The 25,378-nt window shown below is 45.4% G+C and overlaps 1 protein-coding gene across 2 annotated transcripts in view; it reads left to right on the top strand.

The window, feature by feature from the left end:
* MAP2K5 (mitogen-activated protein kinase kinase 5) overlaps window positions 1–23,722 on the top strand; it is a 141,891-nt gene extending 118,169 nt beyond the window's left edge. For both annotated transcript variants that reach the window (XM_074549101.1, XM_074549100.1), the window contains 3 exons: window positions 3,872–3,933; window positions 6,592–6,637; window positions 23,398–23,722. In XM_074549101.1, coding sequence (XP_074405202.1) covers window positions 3,872–3,933; window positions 6,592–6,637; window positions 23,398–23,499 — 210 coding nt within the window. In that variant the 3' untranslated portion in view covers window positions 23,500–23,722. The remainder of the gene's footprint in view (window positions 1–3,871; window positions 3,934–6,591; window positions 6,638–23,397) is intronic.
* Window positions 23,723–25,378: the final 1,656 nt, after the last annotated feature.

The following is a 25,378-nucleotide window of genomic DNA, read 5'->3' as shown; positions in this document are numbered from 1 at the left end:
AATTATTCCTGGGATCTTCTCCTGCAGCAGGTCCCAGCTGTGGAATTATTCCTGGGATTTTCTCCTTCAGCAGATCCCAGCTGTGGAATTATTCCTGGGATTTTCTCCTTCAGCAGATCCCAGCTGTGGAATTATTCCTGGGATCTTCTGCAGCAGATCCCAGCTGTGGAATTATTCCTTGGATTTTCTCCTGCAGCAGATCCCAGCTGTGGAATTATTCCTGGGATTTTCTCCTTCAGCAGATCCCAGCTGTGGAATTATTCCTTGGATCTCCTGCAGCAGATCCCAGCTGTGGAATTATTCCTGGGATCTCCCGCAGCAGATCCCAGCTGTGGAATTATTCCTTGGATCTCCTGCAGCAGGTCCCAGCTGTGGAATTATTCCTTGGATCTCCTGCAGCAGATCCCAGCTGTGGAATTATTCCTGGGATCTTCTCCTGCAGCAGATCCCAGCTGTGGAATTATTCCTTGGATCTTCTCCTGCAGCAGATCCCAGCTGTGGAATTATTCCTTGGATCTTCTCCTGCAGCAGATCCCAGCTGTGGAATTATTCCTTGGATCTTCTCCTGCAGCAGGTCCCAGCTGTGGAATTATTCCTTGGATCTCCTGCAGCAGGTCCCAGCTGTGGAATTATTCCTTGGATTTTCTCCTGCAGCAGATCCCAGTCATGGAAATGTTGCTTGGATCTCAGGGAAGCAGCCAGTGCTGGGCATAATGTTCCATGTGTCCTTAGAACCCTTTGTGTCCTCACTGCCATTTTGGCATCATCCCCAGTATTGAGGTCTTTATGACGCTGGTCAGAAGCCATGAAAAGGAAAGAAGCTTTTCCCAGTCAAAATTGAAAGGATCTGTTCCTCTCTCCTTTAAAATCTTGGATTTCTGCTGTCTTTCCCTCTATAGTGTGATTTCATTTTCCAGGTGGGGAAATCAGGCAGGTCACTGTGACCATATCCCATCACTCAGGCTGGGTACAGGTGTGTAGCTTTGCTTTATTTCCCTTTATTCCCATCTCTTTTCCCTCTAATTTCCCATCTGGGAAACCTCAGGATACAAAATAAGCTTTATCTGCACATCCTGGGCTTGAGCAGCCTGCTCTAATAGAAGGTATCCTCAAGATTCAACCTTGGTTTCCTTGAGCCTCCCAAAAAGCTTTGTGTTTTTCAGGCAAATATCTGATAAATCTGTGTCCACTAAAATCCTTGGAATGCTCCTTCTCCTTTCCATCCTGAGATCCAGAGTGGATCTCCACCCTTCCACACCAAATCTCCTCCTCAGAGTAAACCTGCCTGAGTGTGGCCATGGCCAGCAGATCAAATACCTGAATCAAACAGAAAAATATGCTCTAAAAATGGGGGGGAAAAGTAGGATTTAAGCTTTATTCCATCCAGGTAAAATTTTCTTAGGCAAGAACCCCTTGTCCCATGGCTGTGCTGCAGGACAGGAGCTGCACAGTCCAGGTTTTTGTGCTGATGTTGGAACGACTTCTCCCCTTGCCTGGATGAGCCCAGAGGGTTTGGAATAACCAGAGTGGGACTCTGGTGGCTCCAGAGCAGCTCATCAGCTTCTCCTCCCCTCTCCTAATGAGCTTTCTCTCCATTATGGGCCCGTCATCTCTTGTGAATGCAGAAATTATCACCTCCCAAATGAGTGTGAAGTGCTGGATGCCCATCCCGATGATCCTGCAGCTTGGGCTGAGCTGAGCTGGCAGCCCCTGGCAGGGATGCATGGCTTGGGAAAAGCTCCTCACTGGCATTTGAGTTAAAACAAACAGCAGGGGTGGCTTGCTGGGCACAGCCAGTTCCCCAGGGAATGGTGTCCCATGGATTCTGTGTCTGGAGCATTTCCTACCTGTCCCTTTTGGGTCCATCCCATGGATTCTGTGCCCAGAGCATTTCCTACCTGTCCTTTTGGGTCCATCCCTGTATATTCTGTACCCAGAGCATTTCCTACCTGTCCTTTTGGGTCCATTCATGGATTCTGTGCCCAGAGCATTTCCTACCTGTCCCTTTTGGGTCCATTCATGGATTCTGTGCCCAGAGCATTTCCTACCTGTCCCTTTTGGGTCCATCCCCGTGGCTTCAGGGAGAAGCCCAGGAAGGCTCTGCTGGGCAGGAGGAGAGGATGGGGAGAGGCCAATCCAAGGCTGGCGTTTCCCTCTGTGTTTTCTCTGTTAATACAGATAATTTTCATGGGCAGTGCTTTGAAGTGGAGAAAGTTTAATTGTGCTGCTGATTTCCTTGTGTTCCCTCCACTGTGCAGCAGAAGCCTTCTCTAGATTGCTGTCATTTCTAAGTTTGGGAACAATAACCTCTCCCTCACCCGGCCTGAGTTCAAAGAGAATTTGGCCACGTTCTATCAAACACTCCTTGTGTTTAATAGAAGTCTTTGAAAATTGTCAAGCAATTTTGGCTTCTCCTTTTACTCTTCAGCTACTTTTGATTTAATTGTGTTTTCCAGCAGTTTCCAATTGTTCGGATTGGAAACAAAGCCTTAATAAGAGTTCTAGTTAATTTTCTCTCTTGTAATTACCGATCTCATTTTTCTGATAATTGGCCACAGCAATTATATGTATATTTACTAATCACACAGGAGGCTCTGCAGTCGTGTCTATCTGCCACCATTGATAATGGCACACACATTGCAGAGGTGCTTTTATCATCTTCTTTTTTCCACTACATCAAAGCTATTTCCCCGTTCCCCATAATGAATACATGCATGCATTTGACACAGTTGTGTGCTAGAGAAATTGTTTGGCTCCCACCAAATGCTGCACGCTCCGAGTTTCTTGCCTGCAGCGCTGGAAGGTTGTATGTAATGATATATTGCTCATCCAAATGGCCAAAGCACTCCAAAGCACAGTGAGATTAAAATAAGTCATTCCTTTGTTAATTTAAATAGGTGCATGTATCATACTTTGCAGGGTACTTTGTGGAGGGATGTCAGGGAGGAAAAAAGACGCCGAAAGGTATTTTTAATAGCAAATGAGAATAGATGAGAATGGAGTCATTTGCAGCTGCGTGTTTTATGTGGCTCTCTTGTTCCAACTGTAGGTCTAATGAGATGACACTGTTAAAGTACTCTGCAGTGTAATTTCATTACATCCTGAGCTGTTACACTATAAACACAGTGGAGCTCTCCGTCATTCCTGGAAAAACTCCGAAATTCGTAAAGCCCTTCTTTGCAAATGGTGATGTTGTTTGTTCCCTGTTCCTCATCTTTCTTTTTTTCCCCCCTTCTGCTCTCTTCCTTTTTTTATTTCCATAAATACTGGCTGGTTGTTTTCTACCACCAGCCTGGTAAATCCTGCTCCTTTTTTTTTTTTTTTTGGCTTTTAAAAATTCTTTTTGCCTTTTAAATCGTGAACAGGCAGCATATGAGGACAGCCTGGAAAATGAATAAGTGTAAATAAACATGAGTGTAAATAAATAGCGAATGCAGTGAAAGAAACAAAGGTCAACACAAGAATAATTTCACAGCTCTTTGTTAATTACAAGACCATTTGTGTGTTACTTAAATAATCATTAATTTCTCATTTACACTTTCCCTACCTTCCTTTTTACCCTGTGGCTATCATTGTCCTTTTTTCACCTCCCCTCAGTGTCTTTCCACATGTTTTTACCCATTGTGTAATACTCATTAGTTGAAATTCAGTGTTTTATAACACATCCTCCAAAGAATTTGTACCTTTCTGTCTCAAATCCTGCGTGTGAAAAGAAGGCTTTTGGGGTTATTATTCCTGGGGGGATTTTTGGGTTTTTTGTTTTTGAGTATATGTGTTTTGTTTTGCTGTTATTTTGATTTCTACCTCAAAAAAAACAAAAAAAAAAGCTGTTGCCTGCTCCTGACTGCTCCTTGTCTCGCTGCAATCCCAGGAATCGCCGGTGCTTCCAGCCGGGGAGTTCTCGGAGCCATTTGTGCACTTCATCACTCAATGGTGAGCGGGCTCTGCACACTGCCATGCCCTGGATGGAAACGATCCGTGCCATTAACTCCCGGCTCCCCGAGACCTTCTGGCTCTGCAGCCCTTCCCGAGCGCGGGGGGCTCGGGGGCCTTGGGCAGATGGGGCAGCAAAGCTGAGCAAACTGTTTAAATTATGTAAACGTTATTTACACAAAGGGTCGTAAAAGTACTTACAGGGCTTGGGCCTTTTTGGGGCTTTTTTTTTAATTCTTTTTTAATAAACCTCGCCTTGAATGCGGCTGCTGAGAGTCTAAGAATTCATCAGCAAAATTCATATGTGTTATATCCTTATTTTGGGGTTTATTTTAAATATTTTGTATAAAATTGCCTTCATATTTAGGAAGGCAGGCAGCCTTGATGAATTTATTGGCTTCTCAGCAAGTCATTTTTACTTTACAGTAAGTAATTCATCTGCAGAAATCATGTATGGAATATCATTATTTAGGGGTTTTAAAAAAATATTTAGTATTAAATTGCCTTGATGTTTAGAAGGCAAGCGGCCTTGATGAATTCATTGGCTTCTCAGTAAGTAATTTTTACTGAGAGCCGTGGTTTAAAACACACCACTGGGTATATTTGCTGTCCTTAAAACGGAATAGTTCATTGGAAACCTTTTAAATTAAAGGAGAATTGGGGAGAAGAGGAGGTTGTAGAATAAAGAATACGGTTCTTGAGTGAGTAGAGGATACAAATCTGGCAGGTAAGAGATCCTAAAGAAGCAAAGGGCAGGGAAAAATCTTTTTAACTGCCCCACACCCCTCAGAATCCAAAAATAATTTTAAAAGGGGAGGCATTTGTGCACAGCAGCAGAAATAAAGTTGAATTTTGTGAAAATGGGAAGTGTTGGAGGGAGAAGCATCCCCTCTTGCGGGGTGGGTGAATGAGAGGGAGCCAGCAGAGTGGGAGCTGTGTGTGGGTGGGAGCAGGAATCCAGGGATGTGTCCTCACCAGGGATTTGTCCTGCTCCAGGGTTGGGTCCTTGTCCTCCCCCAAGCCCCCAGCCCCACACAGGTTGGGTTTTGCTCATTTTGGGGTTTTCTGCCACACGCCAGGGCTGCTGCAGCAAAAGTGACCCCATAAAAGTGAATCCTGAACAGCTCATAGAGCAGAAAGTATCTCTGAGGCCTGCCACGGCCTGTAACAAATACAGCCACAAAAAGCAGGCTGATGAGCAGTTAATTAAAGTAACTAAATAATTAAAGTTTGTGTAACAGAGGCCTCGGTTTTCAGTGGTTTCAGCTTACAAAGACCGAGGGTATTTGGAGGATCCTGCAGCAGAAGCCGGGTGTGGAGCTCCGGCTCCTTTCATCCTGCCCAAAGCAGCGATGACAGGCTGCTCTCAAAAGCCCCACAGCGGGGCAGAGGGAGGGAGGAGCTGTGCTGAAATGGCCCAGTGTGGGCTGCAGCAGGAGTGAGGGTGGCTCACAGGCCGCCTCTCCCCGGGGACAGGCCTGCTTTGGGCTGTCAGATCAGAGCTCGGCCCCACACAGCTCGTGGGACTCAATATCTGAGGGGCTCGCAGTTATTTGTGTCCTTAATATCTTAATATCTCCAATTTACAGCACAGCTCATTTGGTGTTTTACTGGGCTTTGCAGTGAGGGGAATTACTGCTTAAAACCAAATAAGGAGCAACTATATCTTATTTAAGCAATCAATTTGGAATAACCCTGAGAGATGTCAAGTGAGCAGCATCCCAGACTTTGTGCCAGGCCCTCCATAAAGCCTGGCTGCTTGGATGGAGTCCAATTAGTCCACAGGCAGCTCCTGGTGGTCACCTCTGTGCCACGTTATTGTGTTCCCTCACGCAGCTAAGCACGGCCTCCAGAGCTAATTGCACCTGTTGCAGGGAAAAGCAGGACTGTTTGCATGAGAAACATGATCCTATAACCAGGTTAATGCTGTGTAATGAACTATCACCCTGCAGGGTAATGGAAATAAATGGGGGAAAGTGAAGGTAGGAACCCCAGGGTATTGCATGTTCGGAGGTGGAGTTGGATTTCCCACCTGTTTGGGTAATTCTTTGTGTCGTAATCCCCAGAAAAAATGGTGTGTAAATACAGAAATCCACACAAACGGATTTAAAAGTGCATCATCAAATACAAATCAAATGTGCAAATACATAATCCCCACCTTTCATGGGGTGTAAATATAGAAATCCACACAGTGTGGAGCCCTATATCCCATAAGGAAAGGCTAGGAGGGAGGAAAATCCCATTAATATTTTGGTTACTGTTAGGAACCCTGTGTCCCACACACTGAAATTCTTCACTCTGTGATAAAAGGGATAAAATACAATTGGAAAAATGGGAATCAGCTCTCTGTATTTCCTGTTTTTTGGGGGATCTCTGTATTTACACACTTTTCATGGTTACAAACAGTGTGGAGCCCTGCACCCCCTAAGGGAAGGCTGGGAGGGAGGAAAAACCCAAAATTGATATTTTGGTTACTGTTAGGAGATTTGTCTCCCATCAGCACCTGATAAATTTAATACCCTGAAATTCTTCACTCTGTGATAAAAGGGATAAAATGCAATTCAATCTTTCAAGATTTCAAATAAAACAATTCAATCTTTCAACATTTCAAGTCAACCAGCAGTTGTTTTGATACGAACATTTTGTTTTATGACACAGCATGAAGAAGCAGCCAAAGGAAAGGCCAGCACCTGAAGATTTAATGGTGAGTGAAACCTCAGTTTGGATTTGTCAGTGAATATTTTTTCGTCCTTTACATAGAAATTTCTCTCTTTTTTTCCTTCATTTTTCAGTGTGCTCGGTGTATTTCTCTCTGAACTCTTCCTGCTTGTGCAGCAGTTCCATATTTGCACCCAAAGCAGGGGTGGAGTTGTGGTTCTGAAGTTGGTGGGGATTTTGCTGTTGCCTTCACTTGTGATTTGGGGAGTTAATCAGAACTTTCACAGCCATTACTGAGTTTCAGTCAAAACCATTTTGGTGCTTGATACACATTTTCTTGCAGTCTGGATGTCCAGGGATTACAGCTTAATGTAGGTCACTCCTTGTCAGCATTTGCCAGCCTGAACCTTCCCAAAATGAGGATTGCAAACAGAGGGTGGGGTTAAAATATGTATTTTAATGAAATACAAGAGACACTGTTTTCAATGATGGTCATGTAAAATTAAACCAGATGGGCTGCTGGAGAATGAGAATATTTGGTGAGGTGTGCCCATGGAAGGGCTTGGAATCTGAACTCAGAGCCCACTTCTTGTGCAGTTGTCATTTTTCAATTATTAATTATTGCCAAATACAGCAATTTATGTAGACTCCCAATCCCTTCTGGCTCGTGTCAAACACCTTTAATTTTAAAATGTTTCCTTACTTTCCTTTATATTCTCCTTACTGTAACTCAAAAGCTTCTCTAAAACCATCACGATTTATTTGAAATGAAATATACATTTCAATATATATATTTGAAATGAATATACATCTGTGCATGAAATATACAGAGATAATTGGAACACAGGAATAATTGTAAGGGATTTAAACAGGCCCAAGACACTGGTGCATCCTCTCATTTCTTGCTTCCAAGAAAGAGAATATTCTCACTGCTTCTGGGAGAATAAACAAGTTTATTTTTCTCCTGCAGCAATTCTCTAGTTAAAGGCTAATCTGTGAAGATGCCCAGGGCAGGTGTCTCAAATCCAGACCAGTCTCTTTCCTGGTTAGGAGGTATTTAACTGTGAATCTCATTTTAGGGATATTGACTCCACCAAATCTGCACTCAGAGTTGGGCACCTGCTTAAATACCTCACTGAAATGAAACCTTCAGTTTTATCAGAGCCCCTCCACTTTAGGTTTTCTGCCACCAAAGGCCGATTTTTGTCTTTTTGATGAACTTTTGATGGCTGGGGAATTCTTGCAGTTAGTCACATCTGAGAAAACTTGGAGCAGGTTCTGGAGCTGCAGCCGCATTTACCTCGTGCTCCGTTCTGCCATGGCTGGGTGCCTCAGCTATTAAAACAATGGAATGGGCTCTCAGAAAACCTCTCTCTGCTTGCAAATGCACACTCTGGTGATGCAATAGGCCTGCCACTTATAAATAAAACATCTGCAGCTCCCAGCGCCCCCCAAAGTGTGCGTGGGGATGGCTGTGAGCAATAACACCACTCCAGGGTGTAGAGCCATAAAAATGAGGCCAAAGGGTGAGTGCCTGCAGTAGCAGGGAAGTGCACAGATTTATCTTTCCAACTACATGCCCTGCAGTGTGCTGGGCCCCTTTAAAGGAGGTGTTTTGTGAAATTATTTGGAAATTCCGGCGCCTCTGGGATAAAAAAAAAATAAATAAAAAAGGAGCGTTCTTACTTTTTAAACAATTTAATGCATTTTTTTTTCCACCTCTTTTTTAGTCAGTTAGAAATGAGCTTGCAACGAGTAGTAAAACAGGAGCTGCTCACTCCTTTATATTATAGAGGATATAAGTAATATTATTTATATATTTCTATTTTTATTTCATATTATAGATAAATATGTATTTATAATTAAGTATTAATTATATTAATTATAATATATATTATATTATATTATATTATATTATATTATATTATATTATATTATATTATATTACATTATATTATGTTATGTTATATTATATTATATAGTGTGATTTATTTTCTATTGATTATAATTAATAACGTTTTATATAATTAATGTTATTTACATAATAAGCTTATATATTAATTTCTGTTTCTCTATTATATATTTATAGAGTCAAACCCTTTATATATTTGCTTTTCCTCAGTCTTCTCAAGGAGCACTTTATTTATAAAATTAATATGAATATATACATTAACATTATGTGTCTGTGTACACAGATACACACACAGCATATCTGTGCCTAAATATGTAAGCAGAAATTAATTTATAATTGATGGAAAACAGGGCCAGAAAAAAACCCAAAACTTTAAATATCACGGAATTAATGAGGTTGGAAAAGCCCTCCAAGGTCATGGAGTCCATCTGAGCCCCACCTTGAGCAGAGCAGCGAGTGCCACATTCCCTGGGCACAGAAATCCTGGGAATTCTGGAATTCCGTCTTGCTGCATCCTCAAGGTCACCTTCTCCCCGATTCAAGCCAGAGCAGGGTTTCACCTTGCTCACTGCACTTTGGGTTGGTTTATTTGAATTAAATCAGTGTTCCAGCAATGCTGGGAGGTGTCACACACACCCATCCTCACCTGCAGACAAACCAGAGCATCTTCTCCTCCCCTGCTGTGCTGGGAGTCACTGGTTTGTGACCAGTTTGGGACAATTAAGGACTGAAAGCAAAAGGAAGGGAGCAGGAGATGAATCTTCCCCTCCTCTGCTGAAAATCAGTGGATTTTAGGTGCATTTGAGGAGCTGAGTGCCAATACCTGGAGTGCCAGGTTGGCGCCTCCACCAGAGCCCTGGGATGGATTTCCCCACTGCCTGTCATGCAAAAAGCTCTTTTTTATAAAACCAAAAATGTCCATTTTTGTCAGGAAATAGGGCTGGATGAAATTCCTATTTAAAGTCAGATTTTTCATTACCACAGATGTCCAAGTGCAGGTGGATCAGGCTCCTGGTTTTATTTATTTTATTATTTATTTACTCACTGCCCTTTCTTCCCTGCAGCCATGCCCAAAACAAGATATCCCATTGGTTTTTTGGGATGTACAAAATCAAATCAACTGACTTCTTCCACAGCAGTGAAATAAGGAATTTCACCAAGTAATGAGAAAAAATTTGTCCATTCAGGGGAAGGAACAGCCTCAGAATTTACCAGTGGTCATCCTGAACTTGCTCTAAAATGCTGCTCCTTTATCCCCAGTTTGTTCCCTCTTAAAAGAAAGGCAAAGAACCAGTTAAATTGAATATATTCCTGTATTATTACAGGAAGGGCTGCACAGCACATTCATCTCTGTCTCTCCCCTCCTTTCTAACATGAAAATCTCAACAATTCTCCTGTATAAAGAGATTTTTCCCCTTTGCTGTTGCGTTTTTTGCCACAAACACAGACTTTTTCTGGCTCTCGGGGCAGTGCTTATTCAGGAGTTGTGCTGTGGCAGCCCAGGGAAGGTTTAAACTCTTGTTTAAACCCAGGGAAGGTTTAAACTCCTGTTCCTGTTTTAAATTCCCTTGTTGGACTTGTTGGGGATGTGGGAACAGGCAGCCAGAATGCATTTCTGAGTCTCTAATATATTGACACGTCTTAAGGTATTTAAATATACAAATTAACTGTTTATCTGGGAAAAAATACCCATTACAGCCCATAAAATCAGGGTGCTTAGTCCAGAGCCATTCCTGTAATGGGGAGGGGGATTGCTGGATGCATGGGAATGGGAAATTTCAAAATTGTATTAGGCATTGAAATAAATATAATACCAGAGGAGAAGAGGTATTCCAGCATGTCAGTGGCTTTGCCACAGAGATCATATACAGTTTATCACACAATGTTTAAGTTGATGCATTTAATAGTTTTTAATTTTAATAATTTTAATTGAAAAATAATTAAAATTTTAAAAATTTTCAATTGATTTTAAAAATCATAAAAATGTAAATAGAATATCAACATAAGAAAATGTCAGTAATTTTAACTCCTATTTAAACCCAGAGAAGGTTTAAAGTGCTGTTTAAAGCCAGGGAAGATTTAGACACTGGTTTAAACCAGTGGGGAAGGTTTAAGTCCTGTTTGAAGCCAGGGATGGTTTAACTCCTATTTAAACCCAGGACAGGTTTAACTCCTGCTTAAACCCAGGGAAGGTTTAACTCCCATTTAAACCCAGGGAAGGTTTGACTCCTGCTTAAACCCAGGGAGGGTTTAACTCCCATTTAAACCCAAGGATGGTTTAACTCCTATTTAAACCCAGGACAGGTTTAACTCCTATTTAAACCCAGGACAGGTTTAACTCCTGCTTAAACCCAGGAAGGGTTTAACTCCTATTTAAACCCAGGGAGGGTTTGACTCCTGCTTAAACCCAGAGTCCAGGGCAGCAGCCAGGCTGGGGCTGGGCCTGTATTTACGGTATTTTCCCAAAGCTTTCCATCCTAAGCTCTATTTAATGGAATCTATGCATAGTAAGTAATCAGGTCAGAGAGAAGCAGCATCCCCTGTTTGAGATCAATCGCTGGCTAATACTTTATCTAGGCCACTTTATTATCTCATGCTGATTCCATTCCCATTCTCCTCCTCCTTTGTAGCGTGCACTTCAGCTGTGGTAAAACTACGCCTGGCATACATATTAAAAACATATACCCATTCTATCTGTATGTAAATGGGGGAGGCACAGCTGGATATTGCAGGAGTTTGATTTACTAATAGTTATTATCTGTTCTAGCTGTTCGGAGGCAGGGAGAGTTGCAGAAAACAAGCTAGCGCAGAAATTGCCTTTATGATATCACTGCCCTGCTTTGGTAATTGTTTAAAATCTCTTCTTTAGCTGCAAGCTCGGCCTCGGCTGCTGCAGATTGTTGGTGCTTTTTTTGGGATTGCTGGAGCCTCTTGGTGAGGGGTTTTTTGTTGTTAGTGCAGCGTTGAACTCCTCCGTGATGGTTATTGCAACGAAAGGTGTTTGTGTAAGAAATGGTGTTTGAAGCACCAAAAGTCAGGAATGGAGCAGTTATTCTGTCATGCTTGCCTTTAAGATTTCTCAAGGAAAAATTGGTGCAGTCACCTCCTGCACTCCATTACTTTTGCACAGATCTAATGATTCTTCTTCAAGTTGTCAACACAACCAGGAGCTTTTCTCCTTCTTAGAATTTAAATTACTGGTGCTTCTTATGTCGATATTTTATCAATTTAAATTGTATCAATTTAAACATTGTGTGACAAATTGTACATCATCTGTGGCAAAGCCACTGACATGCTGGGAAACCTGTTCTCCTCTGGTATTTTATTGATTTCAATGCCTAATACCATTTTGAAATTTCCAATTCCTGTGCATCCAGCGATCCCCCTCTCCATTACAGGAATGGCTCTAGACCAGGCACCCTGATTTTATTGGGTGTAATGGGTTTTTTAAATGTAAATATTTGTATATTTAAATATACAAACTAACTAAACAGTTAGTTTGTATATTTAAATATCTTAAGACATGTGTCAAGATATTAGAGACTTGGTTATATATTTTATGTAACTTTATTTCAGCGGGTCTGCACAGTAGCTAAACCTATTTGCAGTTAGTTGTGTTAAACCCCTGGTTCCAGCTCTCAGGAAACACTTTTATGGTTTAAACAAACAAATGGAGGATCAGCATAATCCTGCCTGGATTTTCATCTAAAGCCCCAGAATAAAGCCAATAAAACACTGGTGCTTAGGTTTGTCAATAAAGGGCTTTCCCCCAGTGGTGTCAGTGAGGAGCCAGGGCTGGGCTTTGGATGGTGATGGTTTTTGGGATGGACCAGAGGGCTCTCAGCACTTCCCTGTGCGCAGACACACCCCAGATATCTGTGAGATCAGCTTTAGAGACCCTGTGAGATCAGCTTTAGAGACCCATGCTTGTTGTGTGCCCCCATCCAGATGTTTGGGCACCATTGCTGAATCACAGGGAGCCCAGAATTTTCCCTCTTTGGCTTCTTTGTTTTGTCCTGGCCCAGTGCAGGATCTCCCATCAGGGCTGATGGAATTGCCTGTGCTTGGAGCTGTGATGGATGGCTTTGTTTGCAGGTGTGCAGCCTCTCCTCTGTCACAGCGAGCCCAGTTATTCACTCCATGACAAGGGGAAGTTCTGACAGACACCAAACACAAGCAGATGTGAAGGAAAGGGCTCTCTCCTGGTTTCTCAAGGAAAAAAAGTACAGAGCCAAGTGTTCTAGTGTTGTAAATATAGAATTGTTTAGGTTAGGAAAGGTTTTTTAGGATCACCCAGTTCAGTCATGAAATATATATGATAAATAATAAACTGGGTCTTCAGTCTCTCACTTCAGACATGCAGTGGACAAGGAGTTCTGGATCAAATCACTGAAGACAAATCAGAATTTATATTGAGGCAAGGGTTTCACAGCAGGGCTCAGGATGCTCCTGTCACTGGGTGTTCAGGATCTTCCTTGCTCAAGGTAGCTTAAGAGGAAAAGAATCTGTGTTTCTTCAGGTGGCAGCCTTGCTCACTGAGCTGAGATTGGTAAAGGTGGGTCAGGGATATTTCCCCCTCTGTCTTTCAAAAATAAAAAGGGGGGAGGAAAGCCATCTCTGTCCTTTGGGGTGTGAGTTCTTCTGTGCCACTTGAGAAATCAGCTCTTGAAATGGAGACATCCATTCTGTCAGTGTCACTAAATCCAGCAACCACCCAAGAGCAGGATGGTGACAGGGCTGATGCCTTCATTCCCTGCCTGCTGTACCCATTGCTGTAGGATCACCCAGTTCCCCCAGCAAATGGGAATATCTGGGAATAATATCTGGGAATAAATGGGAATATTCCCCTCCTAGAGCTGCATAAACCAGCAGCACTTCCCTGTGAAATGTGAAAAGGAATAACTCGAGTTGGCTCAAAGAGGTGTCGAAAATCTAAGGAAATTGGACAAAAACAAATTGGCAACAGCTTAGAGGGATACAGTTCATATTTTTTGGTTACTTGAGTCTCCTGGGCTTTGCAGTTTAATTTGAGCAAATGTTTCATTTGGCACTGCTGGTTGTTCAGTAGTTCTCCAGGCACAGGGACAAATATTTACATCTCACTCATTTTGGTAGCAGAATTGCAAATCTTTCAATTACTGGATATTGAGAAGTTGTGCATTTGCCTTGTTGATGTTTTATGTCAGCTGTCTTCCTTACGTATTTATTTTGAAAAATTGAGGAAAAAAAATCTGTTAGCAGTTCCAAAATAAGAGCTATATATTTAAATCCCAGAATAGTGTCCTCTCTATTCATTCCAAATCCATCAAGGAATTTACTCTAACAGGCAACTGTTGAAATTCATGTACAATTTTTATTTGTGCAGTGAAATTGGCATTTTAAATCTATTCAGACACTCTGCATAGATTAAAATGGCTGGTGCTTGTGCAGTACCAGCTACATGTGGGTCTCTAGTCCAATTAGCACCTCAGGACACTCCTGCAGTATTAAATAAGAGTAATAATTGCCTATGAATAAGCAGAGTATAAAGCAGGAGATAGAGATATGGCTTCTTAGTGACCTGTGTGCATTATGCCTCAAATCCCTTAATCAGATTTGTGCCGCTTGATTCTTCCATCCGCAGAAATTCTGCTGGAGGATCAGGGCCTAAAGTAGTAAAAAATCAATTAATACGACTTTCTAATTTGTGCAGTTGACAAAAAAAAGGGAAAAAAAAACCGCATATAAATAGGGGACATTTTTCTCCTGAAGAGGGGCCGTGCTGAAAGATTTTTTAATTGGATTTTCATTGTGATTGACAGCGCTTGATTATGACAGTAACTTTATTTGGCTGGACTGTTAGAGCCCCCTTGTTCAGGGTGGTTTTTTTCCCTTTTTTCCCCATCAAAGGCCTTTTTTTCTCGGTGGCATTCCCGGCGGAGAGGCAGAGTTTGTGAAAGAGCCTTTTAGCACCTTTGTTGCCGCCATCCCTGGTGACGATTGGGCCCAGCTGGTTGCGGGTCGCAAAATGCTCCTCTCACAAAGAGAAATCTCCCTGGCCTCCATCATTTTAAGAGCTCCAGAAACCTGTTGAGGATTAGAAGTAGCTTTAGATGTGAAATGAGTGTTAAGTATTAGTAATCGGGAGATTAGGGCCCCGGGGACAACGGGAGATAAACAACCGCAATTAAGGCAAATCTGCCAGAGTAAACAAAATTGAGCAGAAACAGATGCCCTCGCCATTTTGGGGGATTGATTGGAGGGCACCGAGGAATCGATTTTTGTCTTGTTTACACTTCCAAACCCCGGTGATAAACTGGGAGGCTAAATATTTCATAGCGCCTGATTTTAGTTAATTTTTCTCGGCTCCTCACAGTGACCAGGCCCGGCCTCGCTCAGCCTTCACAGGGAGCAGCTAATTGCCTATGAAGGGCCCCTGTGTTTAAATGGGCTTGACAGGAATTTAAATTTTGTTTCAATCAACCTCTGTGCTCACAGCCTGCTCCAGTTTCTAATTTTTAAATTAAACATGATTTCTTTTTTATTTATTTTCCTTTTTTTAAGCTGCGGCCTCCCCTCTGGAGCCGGCTGCTGGCGCTCCCGCCCAGGGCAGAGCTTGGAGTACGCAGCTTTATTCAGGCTAAAACCCCAAAATGCAACCTTGGAAAAGTTCATTGTCCCATCAATGTGCATCTGCCTGCTGGATTTGATGGGAGAGGTTGGGGAAACACTCAGCTGCTGTAAATCGGGATGAGCTGTGCCTGCTGGGCTGGGGAGAGCCAGGTTTCACCAGGGAAAGGCTCCGCTGGATTAAAACACAGCTCTGAGTGTGGAAATGGTGCTGGTGGCCTCGGTCCTTGTTCTGTGACCTTGGGAAGGATTCAAAGGAATTGATATTTTTTTTCCCCAAGCCAACTTGCGATGATGTATTTTGCTCTGTGTTTTCAGCAGTTATGTGTGTTTATTCCAGCATTGTTTCATACCTGAGCTTTCTCTGCTCCTCAGATGAGGGGATTTGGCAGCACCTTCCCCTCCATCATTTAATACTTTACTGAGTCCCTCCACAGAGCCTGCCAGACACGGGGATGTCATTTTGCACTCCGTGCAGGCAGTGTGCAGCCATGGAATGCAGGATGATCGTAGTGGTACTTCTAAAAACAACTTGTTCATTTGCAGAAACTTCATCACAAAAATGCTAACGAAGTACGAGCTGTTCCATTCTCCCTTTTTGCTTCCAGCCACATCGTTTTCAGGGTTTTTTTGCTTTTGTTAATTGTTGTTATTTGTGCGTGTGTGTGCACACAGCATTTTCTTCTCCAGGATTTGGGTGAAAAACATTTAGGAGATTGTTTCAGTTTACTTCAGCTTAGTAATTTGCTTAGCAATTTTTTTTTTCCCCAGTACAAAAACTTGGGGAAAACAGTTGTTTTCTTCACCCTTCTCCCCGAGTCTAGGGGAACACTTAGTCCTCGTTTGAAGGAAATTCTGTATCAGCTCTGAATTCCTGACAAGCTCTGTTTGGTGTCACTGAGACCATCCCTGTGTGCTGAGGACACTTCTGCAGGTGCAGCTCCAGCAGAGTTCAGGTCAGGTGTGCCTTTCTGGTGTGAATCTCTGCTCTTTCTGAGCCCCCACTCTCTCATTCTCATCACAGCCAGGTCTTGAAGCTCACGAACTGAATGGATTTCAAATGAAGCCCCACCAGAAGATGTGCTCCAGGCACACACCTAATGAGCTCCAGCTACTAATGGGCACTGAGGCCACAGACCAGACCAGAGCTGGGCAAAAGTCAAAGCTCTTCCATCCCCAAAATGTTGCACCGAGCGTTTCACTCAGCAGAGCTGCTTCTGTTGTCGACAGCTTGCTAATGTTGACAGACTCCATCAGCCTTGGGCCACTCTCCCCATTCCTCCTCTGCAGCTCTCCTTAACCTCAGCAGCACTTGCAGAAGTAAACTCCAATTAGATTCGGGTTGCTTTAGTTTGTTTTAAGAGTTTTTAAAGAGTCATAACACAAGAAGTGAAATACCTTTGCTGGGAGCTGGCTCGTTTTCAGCCGAGCAGCGTGAGGAGTGCCAAGGACAGTTTCTGCTTTAACAACAAATATCAAAAGCAAAGCTGCTGTGGAAAGAATGATCTGCAGATGGGCAAATAGATTCCTCTGTGCCACAGCCAAACCCTAAACCCTGCAGTAAATGTCAGACCAGTCTTTGCCACAGGAAGGGAGCAAATAGCAGACCTGGGGTCCTGAGGAGTTTGAAGTCAGGGCCAGCTGGGGAGTGGAGCTGCTCCAATTCCTGCTGTTCTCACCTGAAAAATTCCCTCTTGACCTTTTGTCTGCTGATGAGTTGCCAGCTTGGACGCATCAGTCAAGTGCACGAGGGGTCTCTGAGGTCTGTTTTGGGGTCACCAGCTGTCCAAAGCTTGGGAAAATAATACTTTAATCATAATGAGGAATCTGTATTGCTGTTTAAAATGGAAATTCAGGTGAGGTGTGTAGACATTTGCTGTTAACGTTAAGGTGTTGAGGTCAAAGTTAAGGTGTTCTTCCTCTCGGTCCATCCATCAGGCCTGGGGACTGTTGTTATTATTTGTTACACAAATTTTGTAAATTCCAGGAGAGTTGTGGTGCCTCAACAAAACTAAACCAGCTGAAAATCACTTGCAATTAACTTTATCATATAAAAAGGAGAAATGCATTGGTGAAAGTCAATCTACAAACAGATAAATATTAGGGGGAAAAGTACTTCTTAAAGAAAAAAAGGAAGAAATATAACCCCAGGGCTTCAGTGCTTAGTTGTGTTATCCATTTATCTTTGTTTTGCACCATCTTTTCACTGTCTCACATATCATCAGAGGGATGAAATCATTAGTGTGCTAATCTAGGTAGCCATAGTTCTAAGGCTGACCTAGGCTAATCTGCCTTTGCAATTTCAAGTACTATGTTTGACTCCTCTGAAAGTAACCTTAAATTGTAGTCTTGTAAGAATTCCAGAGCTGTATCCTTCACTCCTTCTCCTAATGAGGTTATGACCAAATGCTCATTATAATTGCTTTAGACTCCTTTTAATTTTCAAGCTTATTAATCATAAGAAGAGTTATTTAAAATTGCATAAATTAATCTTAGATTAAAAGCCCATCAAAGCCTCGAAACAATTAAGAATAAGTAGGATTTCCCTGGGGCAGCAAGTTTTATTTTAATAGTGTAGTCAGGTGGATATCAGAACATTGAAGTATGGTAGTGATTAATGTATGCAAAATTTAAATGAGAGTTTTTAAATGGCAAATCTAAATCACATATTGACCTAACTGTAGGCTTTAACTGCATTGTCTGTCATATATTTAAACTGTTTAGTAATCAACATTTTAATTACAGTGTGTGTTAGGGAGGCCGTGCAACAAACAAAACTCCCCACTTCCCGAGTGGAGCTGCTCAGCAGCCTGGGCTCTGCTCTCAGCTGAGGAGCGGGCAAGGAGCAGAAACTTGCAGGAAAATAACCAGATTTGGTTTTCCCTGTGGATCTGTTCTTGTCCCTGCCTCATCTCCAGCCAGAAAACGCCACTGGTCCTTGCTGGGAGTGCTCAGGGTTGGACGGGAGCAGCCTGGGGTGCTGGAAGGTGTGGAAGGGGCAGGACTGGGTGGGTTTTAAGGTTCTTACAGCCCATGAGTGGGGGATGCCGTGGTTCTGTGGTGCCAGGTTCTGTGGTGCCAAGGTTCTGTGGTGCCAAGGTTCTGTGGTGCCGTAGTTCTGTGGTGCCAGGTTCTGTGATGCCGTGGTTCTGTGGTGCCATGGTTCTGTGGTGCCAAGGTTCTGTGGTGCCGTGATTCTGTGATGCCAGGGTTCTGTGGTTCCAAGGTTCTGTGGTGCCAAGGTTCTGTGGTGCCGTGGTTCTGTAATGCCAAGTTTCTGTGGTGCTGTTGTTCTGTGGTGCCAGGTTCTGTGGTGCCAAGGTTCTGTGGTGCCAGGTTCTGTGGTGCCAGGTTCTGTGGTGCCAAGGTTCTGTGATGCCATGGTTCTGTGGTGCCGTGGTTGTGTGGTGCCAAGGTTCTGTGGTGCCATGGTTCTGTGGTGCCCAGGTTCTGTGGTGCCAAGGTTCTGTGATACCAAGGTTCTGTGGTGCCGTGGTTCTGTGGTGCCAAGGTTCTGTGGTGCCAAGGTTTTGTGATGCCAAGGTTCTGTGGTTCTGTGGTGCCACGGTTCTGTTGTGCCAAGGTTCTGTGATGCCATGGTTCTGTGGTGCCACGGTTCTGTGGTGCCAAGGTTTTGTGATGCCAAGGTTCTGTGGTGCTGTGGTGCCACGGTTCTGTGGTGCCATGGTTCTGTTGTGCCAAGGTTCTGTGGTGCCATGGTTCTGGGGTGCCAGGTTCTGTGGTGCCAGGTTCTGTGATGCCAAGGTTCTATCATGCCATGGTTCTGGGGTGCCATGGTTCTGTGGTTCTGTGGTGCCAAGGTTTTGTGGTGCCGTGGTTCTGTGGTGCTGTGGTTCTGTGGTGCCAGGTTCTGTGGTTCTGTGGTGCCAGGTTCTGTGGTGCCAAGGTTCTGTCATGCCAAGGTTCTGTCATGCCATGGTTCTGTGATGCCAAGGTTCTGTCATGCCATGGTTCTGGGGTGCCAGGTTCCACCCCTGCTCGGGGCTTTGTCTCCAGCACCCAGCTGAGCACAGCTCTGGGGTGCTGGAGCCTCTCCGGTGCAGCAAGCGCAGTCCTTGCCCTCAATAGTCTGAGGACAGAACAGTGAGAGAGAACTGGGCCAGCAAACGTCGCTCCCAGATCAGGCACAGTCCCAGGGAGGAGCTGCAGCTTTAGGGTTAAGCTCGGTCTGTGATCTGCAATCCCATTTGGAAGAGACAAGGAGGCTGCAGCTGACCTTGCTGCAGCTTTGGGACACTCTTGGCAGACACATCAACTGAGCCTCCCAGTCCCTGCTGTTCCAGGCACTTCAGGTGCTCACGCTTCCCTTAAAAGGGTTTCAAAAATCCCAAAATTTCATAAGGAAAACAAGCGATGGAGCAGCTGGATCACACTAGAATAGTGACCTGCAGGGCCCTTTCACCTGTGGGTACGTTCTGTGTCTCTGTGGATTCACCTGTGCTCAGCCTGCAGAGTTGCTGCCCCACTCAGGCCTCAGAAGCTGCGTGGAGCATCCCCTGAGGATGCCCTGCCACCTCCTGTGCCTGTGAATTAACCATGTTTTGGGAGTCTGCAGTGAGACAATTGGCCTGAGGATTCCTCGCTGCTATTCCTGGCTGTGGGAGCCGCAGTTGGATCCTGTGGATAGCTGGCACAGATAATTAGAGCAGCTTTTAGTGTGGCTTGTCCTTGGAGGCAGCAGCTCGAGATGGAAAATCCTCCAGCACTGGAGGCAGGGCTGGAGTGATGAAATCCTGACACGTGCTCAGGGCACTGCGGGGGGACCTGGGTCAGTTTGGGGTGCTTTGGGTTACTCAGCACTCTGTGTTTCCAGGAGTCCTGGGAAGCTCTTTGGGTTACTCAGCACTCTGTGTTTCCAGGAGTCCTGGGAAGCTGGTGCAGCTCCAGAGCTTTGTGTTTGTCCTGTTGGAGGCGGGACTTGTCCCCCATTAAAGATGAGGATGGGCAGGATTTCCCCTTGAATCCATGCCCTGAGTTCATGCAAGAGCTGTGCACAGCACAGGCACCTCAGGAGCAATGGGAGAACCAACTGGGATGTGCTGCTGGACAGCCAAGTTGGGATTTTTGGGAGTTGGAGGGATGAGCTGCCGGGCAGGCTTTCCTGATTTAACATTTGAACAGAGCACCTGGAGTGGGGGAAGGCCTGGAATGTCCCACCTGCTCTGGGAGCAGCAGGGTTGGATGGTTTGCTCGTGTTTCACATGGAGTTGGGGCTGGAATTCTGCTCAGGGGCTGGAATTCTGCCCAGGTGAAACGGGTGCAGGGGCTAAACAGTTCCCAGGTGTCCAACAGAGAGCTGGGTCAGAGGATGCTCTTCCCATTCCCAGCTCTTAATGCCAGGGAGGAATTAGGGAATGGCAGGGAAGGGGAGCAGCCTTTCAGTTTCCTCTTGTGCTGTGTTTTGTGCAGGAAAATGTGCATCTGATGCATTCAGGGCATGCCAACACCGCCCATTAAACTGCTGCATCTTCCTCATCCCCCCTTTAAAAAACTGCAAGTTAAGGAGCGAGTGAGCTTCCCTCAGAGCAGCCTGCAGCCAGCAGTAATATTTATTTTCTCTATTTGTTTTAAGCCTGGGAAGGCTGTGCTTTCCTGCACACTGTCCTGATGGAGCCCTGCCCAGCGAGCGTGCAGTGCCCCCAGCCCTAATGTGCCATTAATGATAGGTTAATGTACAGTATAATGTTTTTTGGACTATGGGTTCATTACACTTCTGAGTGCAAGGTCCTTCTGCAGAGCGCCCAAGGTCCCATTGCATTATATCATGCAATAAAAATACCCTTTTCATATCACACACTAATAAACTGTATTTGAAATGCTGTCTGAGGGCACGGCCATTGTCTTCATAGGCTGTGGCTGCAACAGTTGGGATCTTTTTTATTGTGGTTTTTTTGTGGTCTTGAGTTCAGAATTTTTTAAATGGAAGGCATGGTTTGTCTGTGCTGCTTGGTGATAAATGGAGTTCAGGATGGGAGGGTTCCTGGAAAAAGGAATGTTAAAAGGGTGGCACCACTGCAGCCAGTGCAGTGCCACTCATTTCCCAACCTGCCTTGCATAAGCATGAGGAATTTTATTATCATTTTTAATTGGCTGCCCTCCCCAGTCAGCCTCTCACTGTACCAGGGGGGAAAAAAATATAAGGAGGTGCTGGAGTGGGTTAGATCTCATGTTCTCCCACCATTTGGGATTCAGGTTCTTGCCATGCTCTGTGCCCCAGGGAGCACCACCCTGGGTGGTGGATGAGGAAAATCTCTCATTTCTGGTGATTTCCAGGGAAATCTGTGGCTGACTGGCATTTCACCCTGGGAATGTCCTTTGTCACCATTGCAGGCTGGTAGCTGCCTGTTCCATGGCCCTTTAGAGCAGTCTGACATAAACATTGACTCCTTTTGAGCCTGAAATCCCAGGCATTGCACGAGGGGCGTTGCTGATGGTCTGCCTGTCCTTTGGCCTTGCTCTGAGCCTCCCTGGTGCTCTCCAAACACATTTTATGGCCAGAGGATCCTGTTTGTGGGAGAGGCTCTCCTGGAGCTCTGCTCTTCCCTGGATTTGTGTGTGAGGGCAGTGGAAGTTGTTCCCCTGTGCTTTAGACTGAAGAGCTGAAGGGATTTGGGGCTGTGGGTGATGGTTTTGTATCCCAGAGGGAATTTCATGCACCTGGAGCAGAGCTGCACTCTCCAGGTGGGCACTTGGAGCTGCAGCCCTGCCCAGGATGCCATGGGGCAGTAAGCTCAGGGTGGGTTATTATCAGAAACAAAGATAGTTTTATAGGTCAGAGGAGACAGCCATGAAAGCAAATTGCTGAATTTTAGGGGTAGATAAAATGATGGAACTTTTACCCTTGAATAATGGGGATTTAATTGACTGGGCTAAATGATGGATGGTTGGTGAGCACGGAGTTGGAATTACCAGGGCTCTGTGTTCAGGGGGGCACTGCCCTTTTAATTTCCTGTCAGGTATTTAAATCCTCCACCTCCCCCTCTGCCAGGAGCTGCCCTGTGAAAGAGTTAAACCTGTCTGGGGGGACACAGGAACTCGAGAAATGTACCCTTTATCAAGAGAACCAGAAGAGACAAGTTCATTTAAAAAGCCTGGTTTGTCATTGTTTATCTCATTTTCAGGCTTGACACACAAAATTAGGCTGCCTGACACTCACTGGGGGCCAGCCCTGGCCCTGTCCTGCCTGACCTTTCCAGCTCCAGGCTCTGCAGCAGCCACTTCCCATTCCCTGCAGGATTCCCAGTGCATCCCACTGAGCCAGGGCACAGCACACCAGTACCAGGCCAGTAAGAAAAACCACTGTGGTGCTGGATTTTCTACCTCTCTCCTGCTGGCTGTGCTGAGTTCCAGGTATTTTTAAGGCTGAATATTTAAAAACCTGACAGCTGAGGTTTCAGAGCTGATAATTCATTTGGAGCAGCCTAAATGCAGGGCTATCCTGGGGGTGAGGGGGCTCTGGCTGTGGGGTCTCTCCATCCTAAAGGGGAAGGGACTGGCTGGAATATTTGGGTTTGATTGCCCCAGAGCATCTGCCCTGCCCTGTCTGTGCCTCCTGACTGTTCTCTGCTGCTTCTCCATCCTAAAGGGGAAAGGGCTGGCTGCAATATTTGGGTTTGATTGCCCCAGAGCATCTGCCCTGCCCTGTCTGTGCCTCCTGACTGTTCTCTGCTGCTTCTCTCTGCTGTCCTTGGCTGTTCTGTTGAGGAGGTGAAACAGCTGCTTCTGGGCTGTGTTAAAGGCATTTCTCTCATTCCTGCACTTTTCCACCCAAAACCACCCCAGTGCTGGGCAGAGCACCTCACTCATCCTGTCACTCCCTGCCTTGTCCAGAGTCCCTGTCCAGCTCTCCTGGATCCCCTTTAGGCTCTGGAATGTCAGTGCACATAATGATGCACGGTTGGTTGTTAAAGAGAGGAATTTTAGGACATCGCACACATTTACCAGCAGAGGAGCAGATTAACGAGGTTTTTTTGGGATATCATTTCACCCAAACACCATTCAGCAGCTCCTCAGCTGTCCTGGAAAGGGGCTGGCTCAGAACACAACGAGAAATGGAATAACCAAACCAAAAAGAGCATTTCCAAGGAGTGTGGGCTGCCTCCCCCTGCTCGGAGCAGGCTGTGTGGGTCCCACAGACGTGCAGGGAACGCGCTGCTCTGAGGCAGGGCTCCGTGGCCCTGCTGTGGCTGTCCCCATGGCTGTTGGTGCTGCACAAGGGCTCTGTGTGTGTGTGTGTGTCCTGCTGACCTGGCTGTCCCCTGCAGGGCCACCCGTTCGTGGTGCAGTACAACGACGGCAATGCCGAGGTGGTGTCCATGTGGGTGTGCAGGATGCTGGAGGAGCGCCGGGCGCAGGGACCCCAGTGAGCCCCGGATCCCCACGCCAGGATCTCCACCTGGGGACTCTCAGCTTATCCAGCTCCTGTTCCATCCAGCTGTTTCCTGGGAGCATCGACAACATCAGGGCTGCCTTTTCCTCACCGCCACGTTAAGGAATTTTCTTAATTGTTTCTTTTGTCGCTGAGCAATTTCCAGGTTTTTCTTCAGTTATACTGTACACAGCCTTAAAGCAAGTATTTTATATCTCTATTTTTGGGTTACTGGATGTTCTGTTTCCTGACTCCAGAGTATTTTTTAACTGTTGCTCCTTTCCAAGTGTCCAGAGGATTTCCTGACGAGTTGGTGGCTGTCTCTGAGTGCAGGCAGCCACTCAATACTGGGTTTAAGTGTAAAACAAAAGCAAACAGACAAAAAAGAGAAATATCTGGGCTTGCCCACCCTGTGAGGAGGTGATGGGTGCCGGGAGGGTCAGCATCACACCAGTGAGTGACTGGGAATGCCCTCTGTGCTCCCAGTACCAGCTGCTGGGACGCGAGGAGCACCCATGGTCAGGCTGATCCCTGAACCAGAGAGGGTTAGGTGAGGTGGAAAAGGGGGAAAGAGGACAGGGCTCTGCTCTGGAGCCAAACTGGGAGAGCTGGGAGTGTTCCCCTGGAGAAGGGAAGGATCCAGGAATCCTCAGAGCCCTTGCAGGGCCTGGAGGGGCTCCAGGAGAGCTGCAGAGGGGCTGGGGACAGGGATGGAGGGACAGCACACAGGGAATGGCTCCCACTGCCACAGGACAGGGATGGATGGGAGATTGGGAATAATCCTTCCCTGGGAGGGTGGGCAGGCCCTGGCACAGCTGTGGGTTCAGCCAGGCCCAGCACAGGCTGCAGGTTTGGCGTTGCAGGAAAAAGGAATGGCTGCAATGTCTCTGCTGGGTGTTCCTGGCTCCTGCAATTCCTGGGGACGTTTCCACAACAGACCAACACAGGTTGAATCATTCCTTGTGTAAAAATGCTTAATAAAAGGAAAAAAAAAAAATAAACCATGGATGTGAGAGGCAGGTTTGGGGTGAGTGAGTTGGGTGGGAGGAGGTCGGGGTTTGTTTGCTTGTCTTTGCATTAGAAATAAACTTTTGCTAAAAAATAAAAAAAGACTCGGGTGGTTTCTTTTCTACCAGCAGCTTCAACCCCCCCCACAATTCAGTGAATTATTCCTCCCGAACCACTGCAAATCCTAAATGTTATTCTGGAAGCAGCCTGGAAGAGACTTGCTTTCCTTCCTTGGAGGGATCGTTTGTCTTCTTTTGAAGTGTAGAGGTTGCAGGCATGAACTTACAGACTAAAGTTTGTCTTAATTGCTCTGATGTCACAACCTCGCTGGCAGATAACAGGCAATGAATGAGGCAGCAGCCCCCGTTCCTCCAGGTCCTTCTGCTAAAGTGAGACAAATTCCCTCCCTGTGAGCCAGGCAGGGCATGGCAGCGCTGCCATTTATTTATCCCTAACAGTTCCAGCAGCTTTCCCTGCATAAAAGGGCTCTCTCTCCCTCTCTCTCTCGGATCTGGTTTAAAACTCAGCAATCCCAGGGCTTTTCCTGCTGCTTTTCCTGCCAGGGAGGACTCACCCTGAAAATCCGTGTGGGATGGAGCTGGGAAAATCCTCCTGGTTAAAGCAGGGACAATTATAATTAATGTGATTCGTCAGTGGGATGAGTCCGGGGGAATCTGGGGCTCCATCCCTTCCCTCTCCCAAATCCTGGGATTCGGTGCAGTCTGGGATTTGCTCTTCTGTCCCTTCCCAGCAGAACTGGGGGGAATGGAGCTGGGTGAGAGGGCAGAGGAGGGAAGTTTGGGATTGAGCAGCTCCTCTCAGCCTTGCTAGCGTTCCCAGCTGAGACCTGGGAACGGACCCCAATTCCT

Source organism: Zonotrichia albicollis, chromosome 11, assembly GCF_047830755.1.
Source record: "Zonotrichia albicollis isolate bZonAlb1 chromosome 11, bZonAlb1.hap1, whole genome shotgun sequence".
Classification (NCBI taxonomy): domain Eukaryota; kingdom Metazoa; phylum Chordata; class Aves; order Passeriformes; family Passerellidae; genus Zonotrichia; species Zonotrichia albicollis.
Note: the sequence above shows the minus strand (reverse complement) of the source record. Positions and strands in the feature narration are given on the sequence as shown.